We start from the raw sequence: 18,597 nt of genomic DNA on the forward strand, positions 1-18,597 counted from the left end.
CCGCTGCATTTTCCCAGCAAAACACTAAGACTATAAAAGTGGTCATTTTGACGAGTGACACTGAGTGGAAGTGACAATAGCTGGTGGCGCTGTCCGAAGAGGAATGGATTAAGTGCATATTACTATACCATACCAAATGGACAACCCATGTATCAAATAAAAAACATGAGGTGTACGTTGATTACTTAGATTGTGACCATCTTTAATGGGTAGCGCAGCTAGTGACTACATTTGTTCCTAAACAGGAGGTACAGTAGTGCAGTAGTTAATATGGCTGCCTCATAAACCCAAGGTGAGCCTCTAAACTGAATATGCTCCTCTCATCTTCTATTTCAAGGTTGTCGTATTCATATCTTTATTATTATTGCCATATAATCATCCATTAATTTTCTGAATTTTCTGTTGATTCCATTACAGGGCTGTGAAATTCTTGTTATTGTTATTAATAAATGTGTGTGTATTACTGTTTCCAGATGGTCTCGTTTAGTCCCACATTCCCAAGCCATGCAGATGAACTGCCACCTCATTCCAGACAGGCTGTATCCTCCACTTGCTGTAAAATTGGATTAGGCAGGCTCAGAAAAGGGGATGTATGAAATGTTTTACAACAATGCAAAATATGCAGAAAATAGCATAGCATAAATTTGAGCCTGCTTCAAGTTGTTACAAAAATGGCAATTTAAATCATGGAATGGCTGATGACATTGATGTCTGCCAGCTTCCCTAATTAAATGCTAAGCAGTCTTTACCTTAGAGATTACTAAAGGTTCAAAATGTTAATGTCAGGGTTGTGATACAGACTGAGTGTAATAAGCACATCAGCCTTCAGCTGGCTTGCCTGTATTGGCTTCTTGGATGTTGTCGTCCTATGGCAGGTGTGTCGAATGCCAGGCCTGGAGGGCCGCAGTGGCTGGAGGATTTCATTCTAACCCATTTCTTAATCAGTGACCAGTTTTCACTGCTTTTTTTCCCTTCATTTTAATAGCTTTGTTTTTAAGATTTCAGTCCTCTGAATTTATTCCTTTCTTCATTAAATGACAGCCAAACAGAAATGAGATGTGAAACGAGCCAACAGATGACCAGCTAAACTGAGATTTCAAACTCCAACCAATTTCACTTCCACAAGTCTCTTAATGAGAAGCTGACTCTTGCTGTTAATTAAACCCGTTATTTAATTCCATGGCTTGTTGCAGCTCTTATTCTGCCACAGCAGACATTTCCAAAACTGTTGATTTTTCTGTTCTTTCTAAGAACATCGTCAAAATGTTTTAGTGACCTGAGAGATCAACCTTACTGAGACCGTCACCTTTCTTGTGTGATGGGCACAGGTGAGATGGTCATGTGGTGGCTTGTTTTGTGTCTGTTTATTGTTTGGCTGCTAATTAAGGAAGAAGAGACAACTAAGGGGCCTGAGTCAAGTAAATTAAAACTAAAGCAAAAGAAGTTAATTAGCAGCAAAAACTGGTCACTAATGAAGAAGAAAACATGCAGCCACTGCAGCCCTCCAGGACTGGAGTTCGACACCCATGTACTATGGCGTTATCTTATAAAGTTCTTAGCTCCAACATTCAGGTTTGTCTTGTCATTGTTTCTTGCTTCATTACCCCGATTCTGGACATCTTAGATTGTTTGACTCCCGTTTTCTTCCAGTTCCAAAGACTAATTGTTGATCAGTGTGGTTTAGTGGCTAAAAGCACTAGAACTTAAACCCCAAATTCAGTCAACACATCTGATTCACTCTATAACTCTGAGCAAGTCACTTAACATGCATTTGCTTCAATTGTTAAAAAAACAAACAAACATTGGTACTACAGCCAGTACACTCTTTATTAGATTCTTCTCTCCAGTATTAGGTAGGCCTGAATTAACTGAGGAAGGAAGGGGTTTAGCTAGATTCCTTATCACACATATCCTGCATAGTTTTTGACCGAGAACCTCCTATTCCATCTTGCCCCTAAGACACTCTATTGAATTGTGATCTGGAATCTGTGCCAACCATTGGAGCAAAAGGAAGTCACTGTCATATTCGTGGAACCAACTTGAGATATACATGCTTATTGACATAGCGCATTATCAATTTGAAAAATGAGAGATTGTCACCATAAAGGAATGATCAGCAATAATGCTTATGCACACTACAGCACTCAGTTGGTATTAAGAGGCCTAATATATGCCAAGAAGACATTCACACACCATCAAACTGCCAGGATCATCCTGTACTATTGACGCAAGACACAATGGGTCCATGGATTCATGTTGTTTACACCAAACACATAATCAAGACTCGTTACACCAGGTGACATTTTTCTAATTTTCATTTGTTCAGTTGGTGATCACATGCCCACTGTAGTCTCGTCTTCTCTGAGTAGAACCAAGTGTGGTCTTCTGCTCCATCAAGGTCCAATGTGCTGTGAATTCAGATTTGGCCATCTGCACTCTACTGTTGTAAAGAGCTTTTATTTGAGTATTTGTGATTTATTCTGTTATTCTCCATGGACCTTTCTCATTTGCCCACAGAACTTCCACTCACTGGATGTCTTTAGTTGACCACTCTGTAGTGTAAGAAAATCTTGGGTGTGCAACTGTCCCTGCCATGTCAGTCAGCAGTAATCATACAATCTTAAAATTCATTTAGATTACACATGTTGGCCTTTCTAATGTCTGTTAGGGCGACATTTAATGCTCAGGACCATGTCTGTATTATATTTAAATGAGTTACTGCCCCATTATTGGCTGTTTGCAGAGCAGGCTATTTTAATTAATGAGCTGATGGACCAGATAAGATTGATAGGAAAGGCACTGTATGATAGATAGACAGATAGATAGATAGATAGATAGATAGATAGATAGATAGATAGATAGATAGATAGATAGATAGATAGATAGATAGATAGATAGATAGATAGATAGATAGATAGATAGATAGATAGATAGATAGATAGATAGATAGATAGATAGATAGATAGATAGATAGATAGATAGATAGATAGCACCGTTTTTGTCCCAGGGGGAAATTTAGCTTTTTATAGAAGCTCAATCAATAAATAATTACAAACAACAGCCCCCTCAAATACACACAAACATTACTAAAAAAAACAGTCACAGTCAGTGTGGCACTATAAAGGTGTGTTGCCATTAGGGTAAAGGATCCCCTTAATGTTTCTTCACACACGTTTGCTATATAATCCATTCGGCTGAAAGTCCTCAGTGTTGGTGTGTCACAGAGAGGATGTGCAGCATTGTTCATAATGGCCCTCAGTTTTGTACTTATTGTCTCTTTACTACTACTTCCAGTGCATTCACAGTATATGCCATAAATGATCCTACCTTTTTAATTACCATATATACTTGCATTTAAGTTCTCCCGCGGATAAGTCAAGGCTTCATTTTACCATATACTTTCCGGTATTTTATAATGTCGATCATACAAGTCATATGTGGAAAACTCACATTATTGGTCCAAGAGATTATGATATGCTAACGAATACCGGAGAGAAAAACCACGGAAGACACTGCCTTTTATTTCTATGTATTGTGCCTACGTGACCACATGGTAATACCTGAACTATTCCGAAGTGACGTTTGCACTGTTTTGTGTTTTTTGTATCTCACACCCTCATACACCTTTATCATAGGAGAATCCCTTATCTACAGTGGAGCGTTCGATCAGAAGAAAATATGAAGTTAGTTTTAAATTAAAAGTCATTGAAGTGGCGAAAGAAATTGGTAACTGCGCTGCTGCAACAAAATTCAATGTGTCTGAGAAACTGATGAGAGATTGGAGGAGGCAAGAAGATGCAAAAAAAAAAAATTAAGTGTCGCATTTTTGAACGGGCGTATAAGTTGGGGTCTGATTTCTTACTTATACGTGAGTATATGCGGTAGGTTGTTAATTTGGTGGGCAACGTATGTTATTTGCTCAGCACACCATAGAAAATTGCACCAGCCATCACAAAGAACATGTAGGCCTTGTAAACAATGTCACTATGCACATTTAAGGAGGGCAGTCTCTTAAGAATAAAGAGCCTACTTTGTCCTTTCTTCTATAGTTCATCTGTGCTCCATTACCAGTCCAGCCTGTCATTGATGTGGACCCCCAAGAACTTGTATCATTGCACAACCTCCACATCCCCTTCTTGAATAGTGATTGGACATATAGGCTATTTGGTGCCACAAAATTCAATAAGCAGTTTCTAGGTTTTGCTGATGTTAAACTGCAGAAAATTCTCCACCATGAAACAAACTTCTTTTTCTCCTGACTCACTCCCAAACCACCTCAGTCCACCATTAGTGTGAAATCATCTAAAAAAATCCTGCAAGTGACATGACCTGGTGTTGTATTTATTGTGTGAAGTGTACAGAGTAAAGAGAAAAGGAGACAGGACAGTTCCTTGTGGCACTCCAGTGGTGCTCATATCCCTATCAGGAAAACAGTCCTTGAGCTTCACAAACTGCGGTCTGTCTGACTAATAGTCCTGTTAGTAGTATTAATAATTTGGCTACTGAGTATATATATGTACCTTATGTCTGTGTATCCACAAAATGAATAGGATGGTGTCCACTATAAAAAAGAATGTTCATCTGTTGTAATGTAAGCCTTGGTGAATATCCATTTCCCTTTGTGACCACTTCCCTATAGGACTCCCTTCCTGGGTTTGTTCATGAAACTCCATAATTGGTCACATTCAGATCACACCTTGAGTGTTGCATTTTCATTGGCTAAACTATAACAGTATCCTGTAGTTTGAATCTTCTGTCCGAGGGTGACTGATCCTCATCATACTGTATTGTCACCTCAGGCTGTCAGTCTGCTTCCATGCTGTACTCTTCTAGGTTCCTCTTATAGTTTGCTTCTCTACAGTTTGTCATATATTTAGTGATCTTGTCTTGCATTTAATCTTGTGACTATGTGTTTTCTGAAAAGTTGTTTGTAAAATAAATGTTCATTGACTGATTGGTTGAAGGCAGTGAAATGAGAATAGAGCAGCTCCAATGCTTATTTCAGGTGAGGGAGCAATCCCTGAGTAAAATTCAGGCCATATTCACAGCACTGAATTAGCTCGGGGTTTTTTTTTTTGGCACTGCAACCTGTTATCAGTTGCTCAGTTTTGTTTTGTTTTTGTTTTTTTTGTCATGCCTTTACAGAAAGCTAACAAAGCAGGGCCGCCTGTATTTACCGAGGGAGGAACAGCAAGAGTTCACATCTCTGTGAGCTGTGTTTGGTAAACAGTTGCATAACAAATAGATGATGGTGGCAGAAACGGCGCAAACCGCAGGAACTTGATAACAGCAGAGCCCCAGTGGTCTCTGTTTTGTTTGCTTTTGACATTATTAAACTCAGTCTGTTTCACTAGCTGTGATGCTAATTGCTGCATTTGCATGGCTGATTTCCGAGACACAAAGAGAAGGGGTGGCTGGTATTAATGAGCTTTGCATGCAGCTCTCAGAGCCTTTTGCCTCACGGGCCGTGAGCAGAGGCCTCTTCAATTGACTGCAGTCATTATGCACAATCAATAAGTTTTTGTATTTGTCTTTGTTGTTTCTTTGCAATGGCCTACAGGATGCTGCAGGCAAGGTGCTGGACCGCTGGGCCATCATGTCTCGGGAAGAAGAAATCATTACCCTCCAGCAGTTCCTGAGGTTCGGCGAAACCAAATCTATCGTGGAGCTTATGGCAATTCAGGAGAAAGAAGGCCAGGCGGTGATAGTGCCCTCCTCAAAAGCCGACTCTGACATCAGGACTTTCATTGAAAGCAACAACCGCACCCGAAGCCCCAGCTTGTTGTCCCACTTGGAAAACAGCAACCCCTCCAGCATTCACCATTTTGAAAACATCCCAAACAGTCTGGCTTTCCTCCTCCCTTTCCAGTATATCAACCCTGTTTCTGCCCCGTTGCTTGGGCTGCCCCCCAATGGCCTGATGCTTGAGCAGCCAGGGCTCAGACTGCGGGAACCCAACTTGCCAGCCCAAAGTGAAGCCAATGAAAGCAGTGAATCAGAAGTGTCAGTGTCCCCCTTTCGAAGTGGCCAAAGCCCCAACCGCAGTGCTCTGAGTAATGTAAGTAATGTGATGGAGCCCAAGTCGGAGCCCAATAATATCTCCTCCATGTCACCGACATCGCCGCCGCCCCAGCAATCAAGTAACAGTCTTAACGACCACCATCTGGTGAAAACAGAGCAGTCAAAAAGCATTTCTTCATCTTTTTCCTCCAAAATCCACCGCATGCGTCGAATGGGCTCCACGTCTCGTAAAGGGAGAGTGTGCTGCAACGCCTGTGGGAAAACCTTCTATGATAAAGGTACACTGAAGATCCACTACAATGCGGTCCACCTAAAGATCAAACACCGATGCACCATTGAGGGCTGCAATATGGTCTTCAGCTCTTTGCGTAGTCGCAACCGCCATAGCGCCAACCCCAATCCACGCTTACATATGCCAATGTTGAGGAATAACCGGGACAAGGACCTTATCCGTGCCAGTTCTGGGTCCAGCACCCCAGTCATTTCTAGTACCAAGAGCAGCTTGACCCTTACCAGTCCTGGTCGGCCCCCAATGGGTTTTACCACCCCTCCACTAGACCCGGTCCTTCAGTCTCCCCTGCAGAGCCCTATAGTCTTCTCTTCTTTGAAAACGGTTCAGCCTGTCCCTCCATTTTACAGAAGCCTTTTGTCACCAGGAGAGATGGTCAGCCCTCCTGTGTCCTTGCCAACTAGTCCTGTAATGCCCAGCTCGACCACTTCCACTGCAAGTAATGTGCTGTTAGATCAGCAACCACAAGTCCCAAGTTCAACTCACCCAATTCTCCTCTCCGAAGCCACATCTACAGCCCATAGTCTGGTGCTCCAAAACAATTATGACACATCCATCATTGACCCCACACCCAAGAAAAAACCCAGAAAATCTAGTATGCCAGTTAAGATTGAAAAGGAAATTATTAATGTGGCAGAAGACTTTGACGAAGAAGATGATGAGGGGATGGAAAATGAAGGCATGATCAATAACAACTCAGACTGTCCCCATCTTCTGCACAATCATCACAACCATCACCACCCTCACTCAATTAACAACAATCATTGCCAACATTCCTCTCAGGATGAAATGAGTCCCAGCCAGGCTTTGAAAAGCATGCTTCGTCAGGATCAGGATGACAGGCGGAGCACTGGAGGGGGTTCCGAAATGCCTTGCATGGGGAGCTTCACTTCAGAGGAGCAGGACCACGATAAGGACTTTGAGAATGATTCAGAAGCCTCAGAGACCAAAATGTGCTGTGGAGATCCTGATTCCATGGAGTCAGAAGACTTGCAGCGCCATCACCATCACCACCATCACCACCACCATCACAGTCAGCAGTTGAGTGGTAAAGACAGAATGGAGAGGGAGCAACTAGAGCAAGAGGAGGAGGACAACCATTTGAGGGAAAAACTAGAGGATAAGCATGAGTCCTTGCCCTCGCCACATCAGCCAGTCATCAAGATTAAAGAAGAGCTCACCGACCCTACTTATGACATGTTTTACATGAGCCAGTATGGCCTTTACAATGGAGGAGCTGTTGCAGCCGCAGCTAGCATGGCTGCTTTACATGAGTCCTTTGTCTCGTCCATGGGCTTTGGTGGCAGTACACAAAAATATTCCTCCCCTGAAGGTGACCTCTGTTCCAGTCCCGACCCCAAGATCTGCTACGTGTGCAAGAAGAGTTTCAAAAGCTCGTACAGCGTTAAACTCCACTACAAAAATGTGCACCTGAAGGAGATGCACGTCTGCACGGTGGCAGGCTGCAATGCTGCTTTTCCATCGAGAAGAAGTCGGGACAGGTTAGTATGACTAAAATTTGCACTTGTTACCTTTATTGCATGGTGCCATGCCTATTAAACTCATTGCAGATGTTTCACTAATTCATGTTTCTTAAATATAACTATGGCCCAGAAGAGAGACTTGAAAGGCATTTTGGGACACATGTCAAGAATTTCAATTGGGAAGCTTATAAATTGTCATTTTTTTTCACTGTTAGAAGCTCTGGAACTCAACCATAACTGAAAAGTTTGTCATGGAAATTGTAAGAGTGCTTAATTCTGAGGCTATTAATGAGATTCTCAGTCCATCATTTCAGGTTTAGGGCTAAAATTGGCACAGCTGGTAAGTTCTCAATTTGGAAAATTACTGTTAAATGTAAAACATCCACTCATTTTCTAAATCTACCTGGTTCAATTCAGGGGTAGCATTCAGCATGTCCTCAAGGGGACTTCAGTGCACATCTGCCCGTACTAAATGTAAAAAACAAATAACACACAGTTGATAGAGTGCTTCATTAACCAGGCTGCAGCAGAGTGGCTCTAATTTTATTTTTACATCTGTGGTTTCCAAGGTATTTGTTCATGTATTCAATCTGAAATGAATCTTCTACAAAGGAGAAATCTGCCAACAATTTCTGAAGTTTTTACATGTGAAAAAGTTGATGACCTCATAGTACTGACCAGAATTATTAATGATCTAGAGATTACGTGGGATAAATATTTGAGGGTTGAATAACATTTACCCAAGAGTGTTCAAACAAGTTAGTCGTTAAAAAAGAAAACTTTTTAGGCACTTTTTTTGGAATTAATTAGAGGGATAATTCCTATAGACTGGTAGCTACCAAATATTGCCTCATTGTATAAAGAAAAGAATCAGGTCAATCTGAATAACTGGAAGCTAATAAATTTAGAGATTTTTTTTTGCAATAGTTGCTCAAATATCGACAGGTCATAGGGCAAAAGAAAAAAGGACCAGGAGATGGAATCTTAACCAATAGTTTGGCAAGGATCATAACCAGAACGTCAGTCTAACTGCAACGAAGTCCATTAAACAATTTAAGTATCATAGTCTTCAGATGCGTTCTTGAAAGTTTTATTTTTTTTATTTAAGTTTGTCTGAGTCAATAATCTTGGAAAATGGTTTATATAGCATTGCGCAGATTACATCACATTATTCAACTTCTTGGGCCAGAACTCTCAAAATGGACAACTGTTTTCTAACGAAAATGCTGCTGTCCACTAAAAAATATCTTCTATGAAAGTTTAAACAATTTCTCAACACCCACAGTCTACTTGCGACTATTCGTCACGATGCGCAGTGGAAAAATATTCTGAGAGGCATATCATGCAGCAGCAGCACAACCTTCACCCAGGGAAGCCGCAGTCTTGTTCTCACAGATTCTGTTGTGTTAGCATGTTTCCACATTCTGATAAAATTCCACATGTTCTCAGTGTCCTACAATGTTTTTCAATTACCTCTCTATTATATAAAACAATCCTTTGATGCGACGAGAATTTTTGGAGACCATAATTTTTACAAGAGAGATTTGCTCAAGTCCCGCGAGACAAGACTTTTGCCTTGACATTTTTTCAAGTCACGCCCTCCTCTCAAACATTTTCAAACAAGACCTCAGCTCTCATTGGTGTGAATGCTTTTGTCAGATACACATCCTACGCTCTCAGCTCTTATACATTTTAAGGTTTTCCTCACTTTAAGTTCCCAAATAAAGAAGACTTATTATGTCTTGTGATAAAGTTGCTATATAGTGCCCGACCCGACACAGACTCACACTGAGGCACATGTAAAACACCAAGAACTTTTATTTTTCTTCACCTGTGGGCGCACGTCTTCCCCGTGACCCACAGGCAATACACAGTCCCAAGCACACAAGTAATAACAGCACTTTCTCTTCCTCCTTGGCAGCACCACTCCTCCCAAGCAACCTTGTCCACCTCCACCTGACTCTGGCCACTGAGTGGTGGTGGCTGGACCCTTTTACAGCCCACCCAGAAGTGCTCCAGGTGCTTGACCACCTGGTCCTAATTGCACTTCCAGGTGGGGCTGAAGATTTGTCCAGCTGGGCTGTGGAATCCAGGCAGCACCCCCTAGCGGCCACCCCAGCTCCCAACCAGGCTGTGGAGGACTCCATCTCCCATGGAGCCCTGCGGGAGGTTAGGGAATCACCGTCGGCCCGGGAGGCTGCCACCAAGCGTCCCTCGAGAGGTATTGAGCTGTCCATGGTTGCTCCCCCGGAATATATGCAGCAGCGGCATCCCAGCCAGGCCTGGGACCCAGCCGCCAGTCACAGTCCAAATCTTATTGAAGAATTTCAACACAAAGGGCTATCAACATTAAAATTAAGTACAATCCTACCACCGAGAAACGACGAAGTCAAACAAATTAACACCAAAAATATCAATCAGTTACACATCAAATTAGTTAAATGCGTCCAAAAATGTCGAATGGTTACACGGCAAATTGGTTAAATGCGTATCAATAGACTATGCTGAAACAGTTGGTGGTGATCGTGCAGAAGATGAAACATCAACTTACAATATCCCAAAGAATATCTACAACTGTTAACAACGTCCAGCATGACGACCGCACAAATTACTATAGAAAGAAGGATGTATCCAAGAAAGGTGATTTAGTACATCTTCCGCGAATAACATTAGACACCAAAGGAGATCTTGATATGCCATTCGTATTAAAACATTAACAGCTTCCCATTAGAATAGCTTTTGGAAAGACAATTAACAAATCACAGGGCCAAACATTCGAAAAAGTCATTTTATTTAATAGAGAGAAAGAACCAAAATTCAATCACGGGCAGTTATATGTTGCGTCGATGCATATGAAACAATTCCCATGAAAATAAAAATCTGTTTAAATTGTACATACGCAAGCGTTAGAACCACAAAGAGGCTAGTGCGTAACGCAGGCCATGTGGATTGGCGAGCGAAGCAAGCAGGGGGCAAAGCCCCCTAGTATTGATTAAATTTCAACAATGGCAGCGTAGCCTGATGTTAATTAAAGTGTTTTGCCTAGCACTCTTAAGCGCAAACGCATTCTGATGAGCTTTGTTGATTTTCGGTATATGAAATTATTTGTTTTTGGTAAAGTGTAGTGAAAGTGTATAGTGAATTGGATCCATTAGATCCTATACCCAGGAAAAATGCCACATTATCTGTGGGGTTTTCCAGGAACCTTGTGGATAATGAGAACTGAGTGTAAAGTAAAAGTGGTGCCAAAATAAAATAATCACAAAATGAAAGAGAAACTGAATCCAGCAAAAGACTATGAGAAATATTCATGAAGCAGAAGTTAATTTGCTTCAGCACTAGTCACCCTCACAAGATCTTCCCATTATTGGCTGATGAAGTTTAGATGCTGTGCCATCTTTAGAATGATGGCTACTATGATGTCACATCTGTTAACCATGGGGCATTATAGCCACCAAAGACTAACATGGCAGCACCCTCAGAAAGAAGCAGACAAAAATTCAAACACTAAATGCGGCGAGACATTCAAAATACAAATAATCAAAAAAAAGCACACATTAATAATGTGTTAAATGTGTGTGTTGAACAACAATCACAAGTGTTTTTAGAACACTTTTGATATGGAATGTATTGATCTACTGTATGGCATTTTTACTGGCACTGATTAGTACAGGACAGTGAACCAGTGCTTCTCAGCGCAACTCTCACATATGAAAAAGTAAATATATGTACTGCAGTGGGCTGGCGCCCTGCCCGGGGTTTGTTTCCTGCCTTGCGCTCTTTGTTGGCTGGGATTGGCTCCAGCAGACCCCCGTGACCCTGTAGTTAGGATATAGAGGTTTGGATAATGGGCGGATAAATATATGTAACACGGTAAGGAATTGTGGGTAATGTCCGCAGCAGCTTTCACGTGAGATGGGCCAAAGTCGTATCCTAATTTAATTTACACAAAAGGGCATTTTGTGTTGTCTTGTGAAAGTGTCAGGTAACAACTTAAAAAGCTTAGTCCTGTCTCTTTCCATTACCCTACATTCCTCGCACATTTCAGTCATCACTTCATTATCTAAATGACACCAGCCATGCTTTAATAGTCTTGACTATACTTTAGAAATAAGAGCAGAAACTACGTAGGCTTGGAGAAATTATGTCATTTAATGCAATTTTCATGTCAGTAATGTGCCTGAGTCAGGCTCTTGCTAATGATAATAAGCAGAGCTGGTGATCTCTACTTATTACTTTCAGGTCTATACTTTTTTGGAGTTGCTTTCCCTAGCTCTGACACTATATCTGAAAATATCATTATTGTCAAACATGTTGGCACTTGGTTTTCATCTCCCTTGATGTTAAGCTCCAAGGAATTCCTTTCAAACTAACCTCTGAATTAAAAAAATCTGTTTCCGCATGTATACACACAGACATTTTGTATAGGTGTTTGTACTGTACCCCATATGAAAAAACACACTGCCAAGTCAATAACGAAAGTGCATATCTTAGAATCACAAGGAAAGCATTGGAAAGCCAGGCAGGTATGTATGACTTTGTGCCTCTTGTGGCAATAAAACATAATAAAATGACTCCACTGACAAATTAAGGCTGACTCGAGAAGCAGAGTTCTTTCTTGTGCCAGTCTGAGATCATTTGTCATCAGAACCTCATCTTCTGGTAGTCTATTCCACCTTGCCATCTACCTCCTTACGTAGTTGGCATAATTGGAAGTACTGCCCTCCATTCTAACACCTCAGTGCCTGTTGGAGTCCCTAAGCCATGGCACGCTCTGGCACTTGGATCAGTATTTGTATGGAGTAGTGGCTAAGGTGCTGATTCTTAAACTTACAAGGCTGCCAGTTTTGTCTAACCACCCGGTGCTCTGCTTGTAAACAATTGTAACATATACCAATCCTATAAGTCACCAAGGCATTCCCTTAATATATAACAGTAGATCAATTGGCCTGCTTCCCAATGACATGCCATACAAATGTTAACCTCCAACCCTTCCTGTTGCCCAGAGTGCCTCTGACACACTCCCCCAAAGAAGAAGCCTAATCCTCTTAGCATGTCACATGACTCCTTTTTTGGCAGTCCACTTCTTAAAGCATACAGCACAGTGTGACAGCATCCTCTCAGCAACATTCATTCTAAATTCTGTGAAAGCCTGGAGGAGGATAAGAATGGAAGCATGCAGATCACATCCCCTTGTTTGCAGTAAGTGTGTGTGTGTGTGCCAGTCACCAGGAAACAATTGTTTGTATATGAAGTGGCTCCACTTCAACAACGCTAATGTCTCCATGTTCTTCTTGAGAGGGGCTCACAGCTGGTAATCCTTTAAGGAAATCTGCACCAGTGAGTACATGGAATCAGAATGCTTCCTTGAGGTTACTTTAAACCAGAATGAAAGTTGGCAAAGAGCAGAATAATTATTAGAAATGAGTATAACATAACAATTGCCAATCCATTTTAGGGTTTTGGGTTACCAGAGCCAACTCCAGCAGCACTGGGTCCTTGAATAGGGAGTTACTTTACTGTGGGCCCCATTACCCAATCTGCAATCAGAATTAACCTAATCTGCTCATCTGTAGGGATCTGGGAGACCCCCAGTATTTCCTTTGAATACGTCAGTAAGATTGATGAGATGTCATTTTATACCAGTAAACACAGAGATGTGATCTAGGACTTTCTGAACTAAAAGTACTCCAGTGGATTTCATATACAAACAGCATCATTTAAGGGAAATGCTAATGTTACCTGGAGAAAGTTTCTTAAACCTGCCTAATCTATTACAAGGTCGCCTGTCCTTGCAGCAGTTGTTGCAAGTTGAGCAAATCCTGGACAAGGCAGCAGTCCATCACAGGGCCCACTCACATTTAGAGTGACAGCTCATATTAACCTGCATGTGTTTGGGGATGTGTGTGGAAAACTGGAGTGTCTGAAGGAAATTCCACTTAGAAGCACAAAAAAGTGTACACTCTATATGAGAAAACAAAGCATTGGATTTGATCTGATTAGGATTTAAATCAAAATGAACACAAGGAATGGCTGAAGACATGAAAAGGCAAAAGTATAAAAAAAATAAAAGCCTGCTACCATTTTGGACCTGTACAAGGTCAGATCTGCAAATTTTGGGGTGAGCAGGCCACAATGCCCTCTAGTGGCTATAGAGACAAATGAAATATAAACCCATAAATGAGTAGGCCATCTGCTGGCCTGGAAGATTTCTGTTCATTTCCTGAAAGTTATCCATGGCAGCCTTTGAGGGTACTAAAAAAAGAAGGAGAAAAAGCATAATTCAAAGGAACTAACCAGTTACTGTGCGAGAAAGGGCATATCATATTTGCACATCATGTGCTTGTTGTACCCATTTCTTCATGCTGTCTGTACTGGTTTTCTGTTCTGGCACATTTTGCAATTTAAGAATTGCAGTTCCTCTTTTAGGTGGCATGGTTGTTAGCCCTCCTACCTCACAGATCTAGTGTCCCAGGTTTGAATCCCACTCTTGGTCATTGTCTGTGTGGAATTTGCAGGTTCTGTCTCTGTAAGTGCTTGGATTTTCCTCTAGGGTATTCTGTGTAGTGTTTCCTAACTTCAATACAATATACAGAATATAAATATATATATATATATATATATATATATATATATATATATATATATATATATATATTCATTGCATTCGTAGTCTGAGTCTCGACGACCTGAATTGTGTGGGTGGTTACCTACCAGGTAACACTTGTGGTTGGTCTGCCATTCGGCAAACATTCCGCCACGGTGCCCTCTTTCAGTTGCGAGAAGCAGATCATGGAATGTTGCATAGTTTACTGTCAAATAAAGCAAAGAGTACGCGACACATGTTTCGCCCTCATTTGGGTTCATCAGGCGTACACCACTCTACTGCTCCCCTCTCGGGGGGTAACCTGGTAGGTAACCACCCACACAATTCAGGTTGTCAATACTCAGACTACGAATGCAATGAATGTAATTACTCCAGACATACAGGCTGTCAAATGAACGAACTACACGCCGTGGCGCAGCGTAAAGGGACTTCATCTCTGACGCTGACGTCCAAGGTTCAATTCCCGAGCAGTAAATGAGCCTGATGAGGGCAAAACACGTGTCGCGTACTAGGGATGCACCGATACCACTTTTTTGGAAAACGAGTACGAGTACTTGCATTTCAGTACTCGCCGATACCGAGTACTTGCCGATACCGAGTACTTAATAAAAACATGATTTAAATTTACAGGTAACAGCTTTAGTCATATAATTTAACAAAAAAAAACAAGAAACTCTCGTCTATCCACTGGGAGGTTAGGCTAATTAGCGACACGGGGCTAACACTGCTTGTCCAAATATCCATGGTGAAACTAAACGCAGAGGAGGCTTGCAGTAGGCTGTGGATATGTTTTTTCACGGAGTCGTGTAGTTTAGGCAGCTCCGTGTCAGTCATGTAGCGGCGGCTTGGGACATCATATCTGGGCTCCAGAACATGGAGGAGACGCAGGAATCCCACATTTTCTACCTCCGAGAGTGGCTGGTCACTCAATGCAATGTACTCAATAATTGCCTGTGTTATTTTCACAGCACGTGGATTGTCTCTGGACATTTTCTCTCGTCTTGCAAGAGTTTGCTGCAGCGTGGGTTGTGTTGGTTTAGAAGCGTGGGTAAACTCTTTGTACTCGTTGTCGTGTTGGGATTTTAGGTGCTTGATTAAATTACTTGTGTTAAATGCGCTACCTTTTGAGCCTCCTCTGGACAATTTCGCTGAGCACAATTTGCAGTCCGCCTTTGTTTTGTTGTCTTCATTCACTTTGAAATAGTTCCACACGGCTGACATGTCTCACCTCGCCTTCTCCCCGCTCTGAGCTGCAGCCGGGGCCTGGGGGCGGGCACTCGGCGCCTGTGATTAACCCCTTACACGCCGCTCAAACATAGACATTTCTCAGACCGTGGTATCGGTCCACGGTATCGGGGGACTTTTAATGAGTAAGAGTACTTTAGAAAATGTGGTATCGAGGCCGATACCAGATACCCGTTTCGGTATCGGTGCATCCCTATCGCGTACTCTTTGTTTTATTTGACAGTAAACTATGCAACATATATATATATATATATATATATATATATATATATATATATATATATATATATATATATATATATATATATATGAATATGATAATGAAAGGGACCAGAAACCACCTTAATTCCTCCTGTATGCTTTGATATCTGCACCAGTTGCCATTACCACCAACCAAGAAGATATTCAGTGGTTCGTCGCTTACATACAATTTGCTACCAATGTAGCAGCCAACTTGGATGCTTAAAGTTACTCTCAATTGCACCTTTACAAGAAAGTCATATACAGATCAAGTTCCATCAAAAGAACTTTGTTTTAACGAAATCCTCGTTTTAATTATTTTTTTTTTTCTCCTGGCCAATTTCCTATAGAACTAATGTTAAAAAAAACTCATTACTGTACAGTAAAGTCCGTTTTATCTGCAGATTTCATTACAATGAAGTCATTTTTCATTAAAAAAAGCAGCAAAACACACATGTGCATTTCATCTTTACATCGCCCAAAATCCCAATTCAGGACCTCTGCTGAACAGCCAATTAAATTGCACGTTTATGTCACTTGGTTTACTTCATAGTTGTCATACTGTTATAAAGGAGCAGAGCACAAGAAGGGTTACTGCAGACTGGGGGCCATTGTGGGCATTTCTAGGGGCAGGCTAACTGTCAATCAAATTTGTGTACTTGCAGAGCTTTGGAGGTCTGCCGCAGCTTGACCCTGTCGCTTATTTCTGAGTTTCTTGAGGTGTGGTTTGATTTCGCTGAGCACATTAATAAGAATGAGGATTCATTTTTGGCTCGCCCTTCAACAAAAGTGCTGACTATTGATCTTCCCTTGTGTTTATGCTACTCAACCAGTTCTCAACATGTTTCATAAATTCACCGAGATTGTATATTATGAGCACCTACACACCAAAATTTTTTTTTATTTAAAAAAATAAATAAATTGTTGCATTGAAAGCGTCGTTGGATTTTGTGCTTACAAATTAATACGTCCAATGATTCTTCTTTACGAATGTCACTTTCCTTTCCTCAAAATTTTATCGTGATCTTTTTATGTAAAACTTTTCCAGGTTGACTTAAATAAGAACAGAAGACAGCCTGAAAAAGCCGGTCAATCCATTAGGACATTCCCACCTGAGGCGTACCGTTTATGAAAGTTAAGCATTATGAACACCGAGGGGCACTGTTTATGTAATTCAAGTGGTGCATGTTCTGGACCCCCTTCTCCCCAGATGTCAAAGTATACTAATACCGACCACATGGACACCAAGGGATGCCATTTCAAAAAAAAAAAGAAACTTCTGTCTGTTATTGATATAAGCAAGAAGAAAATACATGTTGCCATCGAGTTCAGCATTCCACAGTCAGCTTTGTCAACCTTACATGCCAAAAGACGGAATTATATGCTAATTCCTTGTTATAACAAATTACAGGGTGAGTCAAAATTATGTTAACATTTGAATGGCGGAAACAATTTATTCACAAAACATACTTCATATGTGCAAGATGATTTATGGGAATGTCTCAACCTTTTCGCCATTATGTTCAACACACAAAAACCAACAAACAACAGCACCATTTAAAGCCCAGACACACATTTCACAGGGAATAGATGATACCACAGTCCATATTTTGTCCTTCAGGTCATTAGAACACTCTAGACGAGAACGAGTCCTATCCACTTATTTCTTCCAAAAAAACATCAAGTTGAGTTTTGAAAGTCCCCAACATCTTACTGTCCACCACACTACTTGGTCTCTTATTCCAAGTGTCTATCGTTCTTTATGTAAAGAAAAACTTCCTAATGTTTTGCGAAATTTACCCTTAACAAGTTTCCAGCTGTGTCCCCGTGTTCTTGGTGAACTCATTTTAAAATAACAGTCTCGATCCACTGGACTAACTCCCTTCATTTCATCATTTGAAACACTTCAGTCAGATCTCCTCTTAATCTTCTTTTGCTTAAACTGTAAAGGCTCAGCTCTTTTAATCTTTCCTCATAATTCAACCCCTGTAGCCCTGGAATCAGCCTAGTCGCTCTTCTCTGGACATTTTCTTGTGCTGCTATGTCCTTTTTGTAGCCTGGAGACCAAAACTGCACACAGTACTCCAGATGAGGCCTCACCAGTGTGTTATAAAGGTTGAGCAGAACCTCCTGTGACTTGTACTCCACACATCAAGGTGCTATATAACCTGACATTCTGTTAGCCTTCTTAATGGCTTTTGAACACTGTCTGGAAGTCGATAGCTTAGAGTCCACTATGACTCCTAAATCCTTCTCATAAGGTGTACTCTCGATTTTCCGACCACCAATTGTGTATTCAAACCTCACATTTTTACTTCCTATGTGTAATTCTTTACATTTACTGACATTACATTTCATCTGCCACAAATCTGTCCAAGCCTGTCTGCTGTCCAAGTCCTTCTGTGATGATATAACGGATTCCAGATTATCTGCTAATCCACCTATCTTGGTATCATCTGCAAATTTAAACAGCTTGTTACTTATATTCCTATCTAAATCATTTATATATATTAAAAATAGCAGCGGCCCTAGCACTGACCCCCATTGTCATGGATATCACAAACTTTCCTGCTATACACGCGCTCCTTCACCATACCCCATAACCAGAAATCACAGGGTGTCAAATCAGGGGAGTGTGGAGGCCATGGCAATGGTCCACCACGACCTATCCATCGACCTGGAAAGGTGTGGTCGAGATTAAAATAATCCAT

The 18,597-nt window shown here is 41.2% G+C and overlaps 1 protein-coding gene across 3 annotated transcripts in view; it reads left to right on the forward strand.

The window, feature by feature from the left end:
- Positions 1-18,597, forward strand: part of bnc2 (basonuclin 2) — a 766,921-nt gene that overhangs the window by 685,160 nt on the left and 63,164 nt on the right. For all 3 annotated transcript variants that reach the window (XR_003716780.2, XM_028805854.2, XM_051929900.1), the window contains exon 5: positions 5,561-7,812. Coding sequence is in view for 2 of the 3 variants with exons in the window: in XM_028805854.2 (XP_028661687.1) it covers positions 5,561-7,812 (2,252 nt within the window). In the remaining variant the exon portion in view is untranslated. The remainder of the gene's footprint in view (positions 1-5,560; positions 7,813-18,597) is intronic.

This window comes from Erpetoichthys calabaricus, chromosome 7 (genome assembly GCF_900747795.2).
Source record: "Erpetoichthys calabaricus chromosome 7, fErpCal1.3, whole genome shotgun sequence".
Lineage (NCBI taxonomy): Eukaryota > Metazoa > Chordata > Cladistia > Polypteriformes > Polypteridae > Erpetoichthys > Erpetoichthys calabaricus.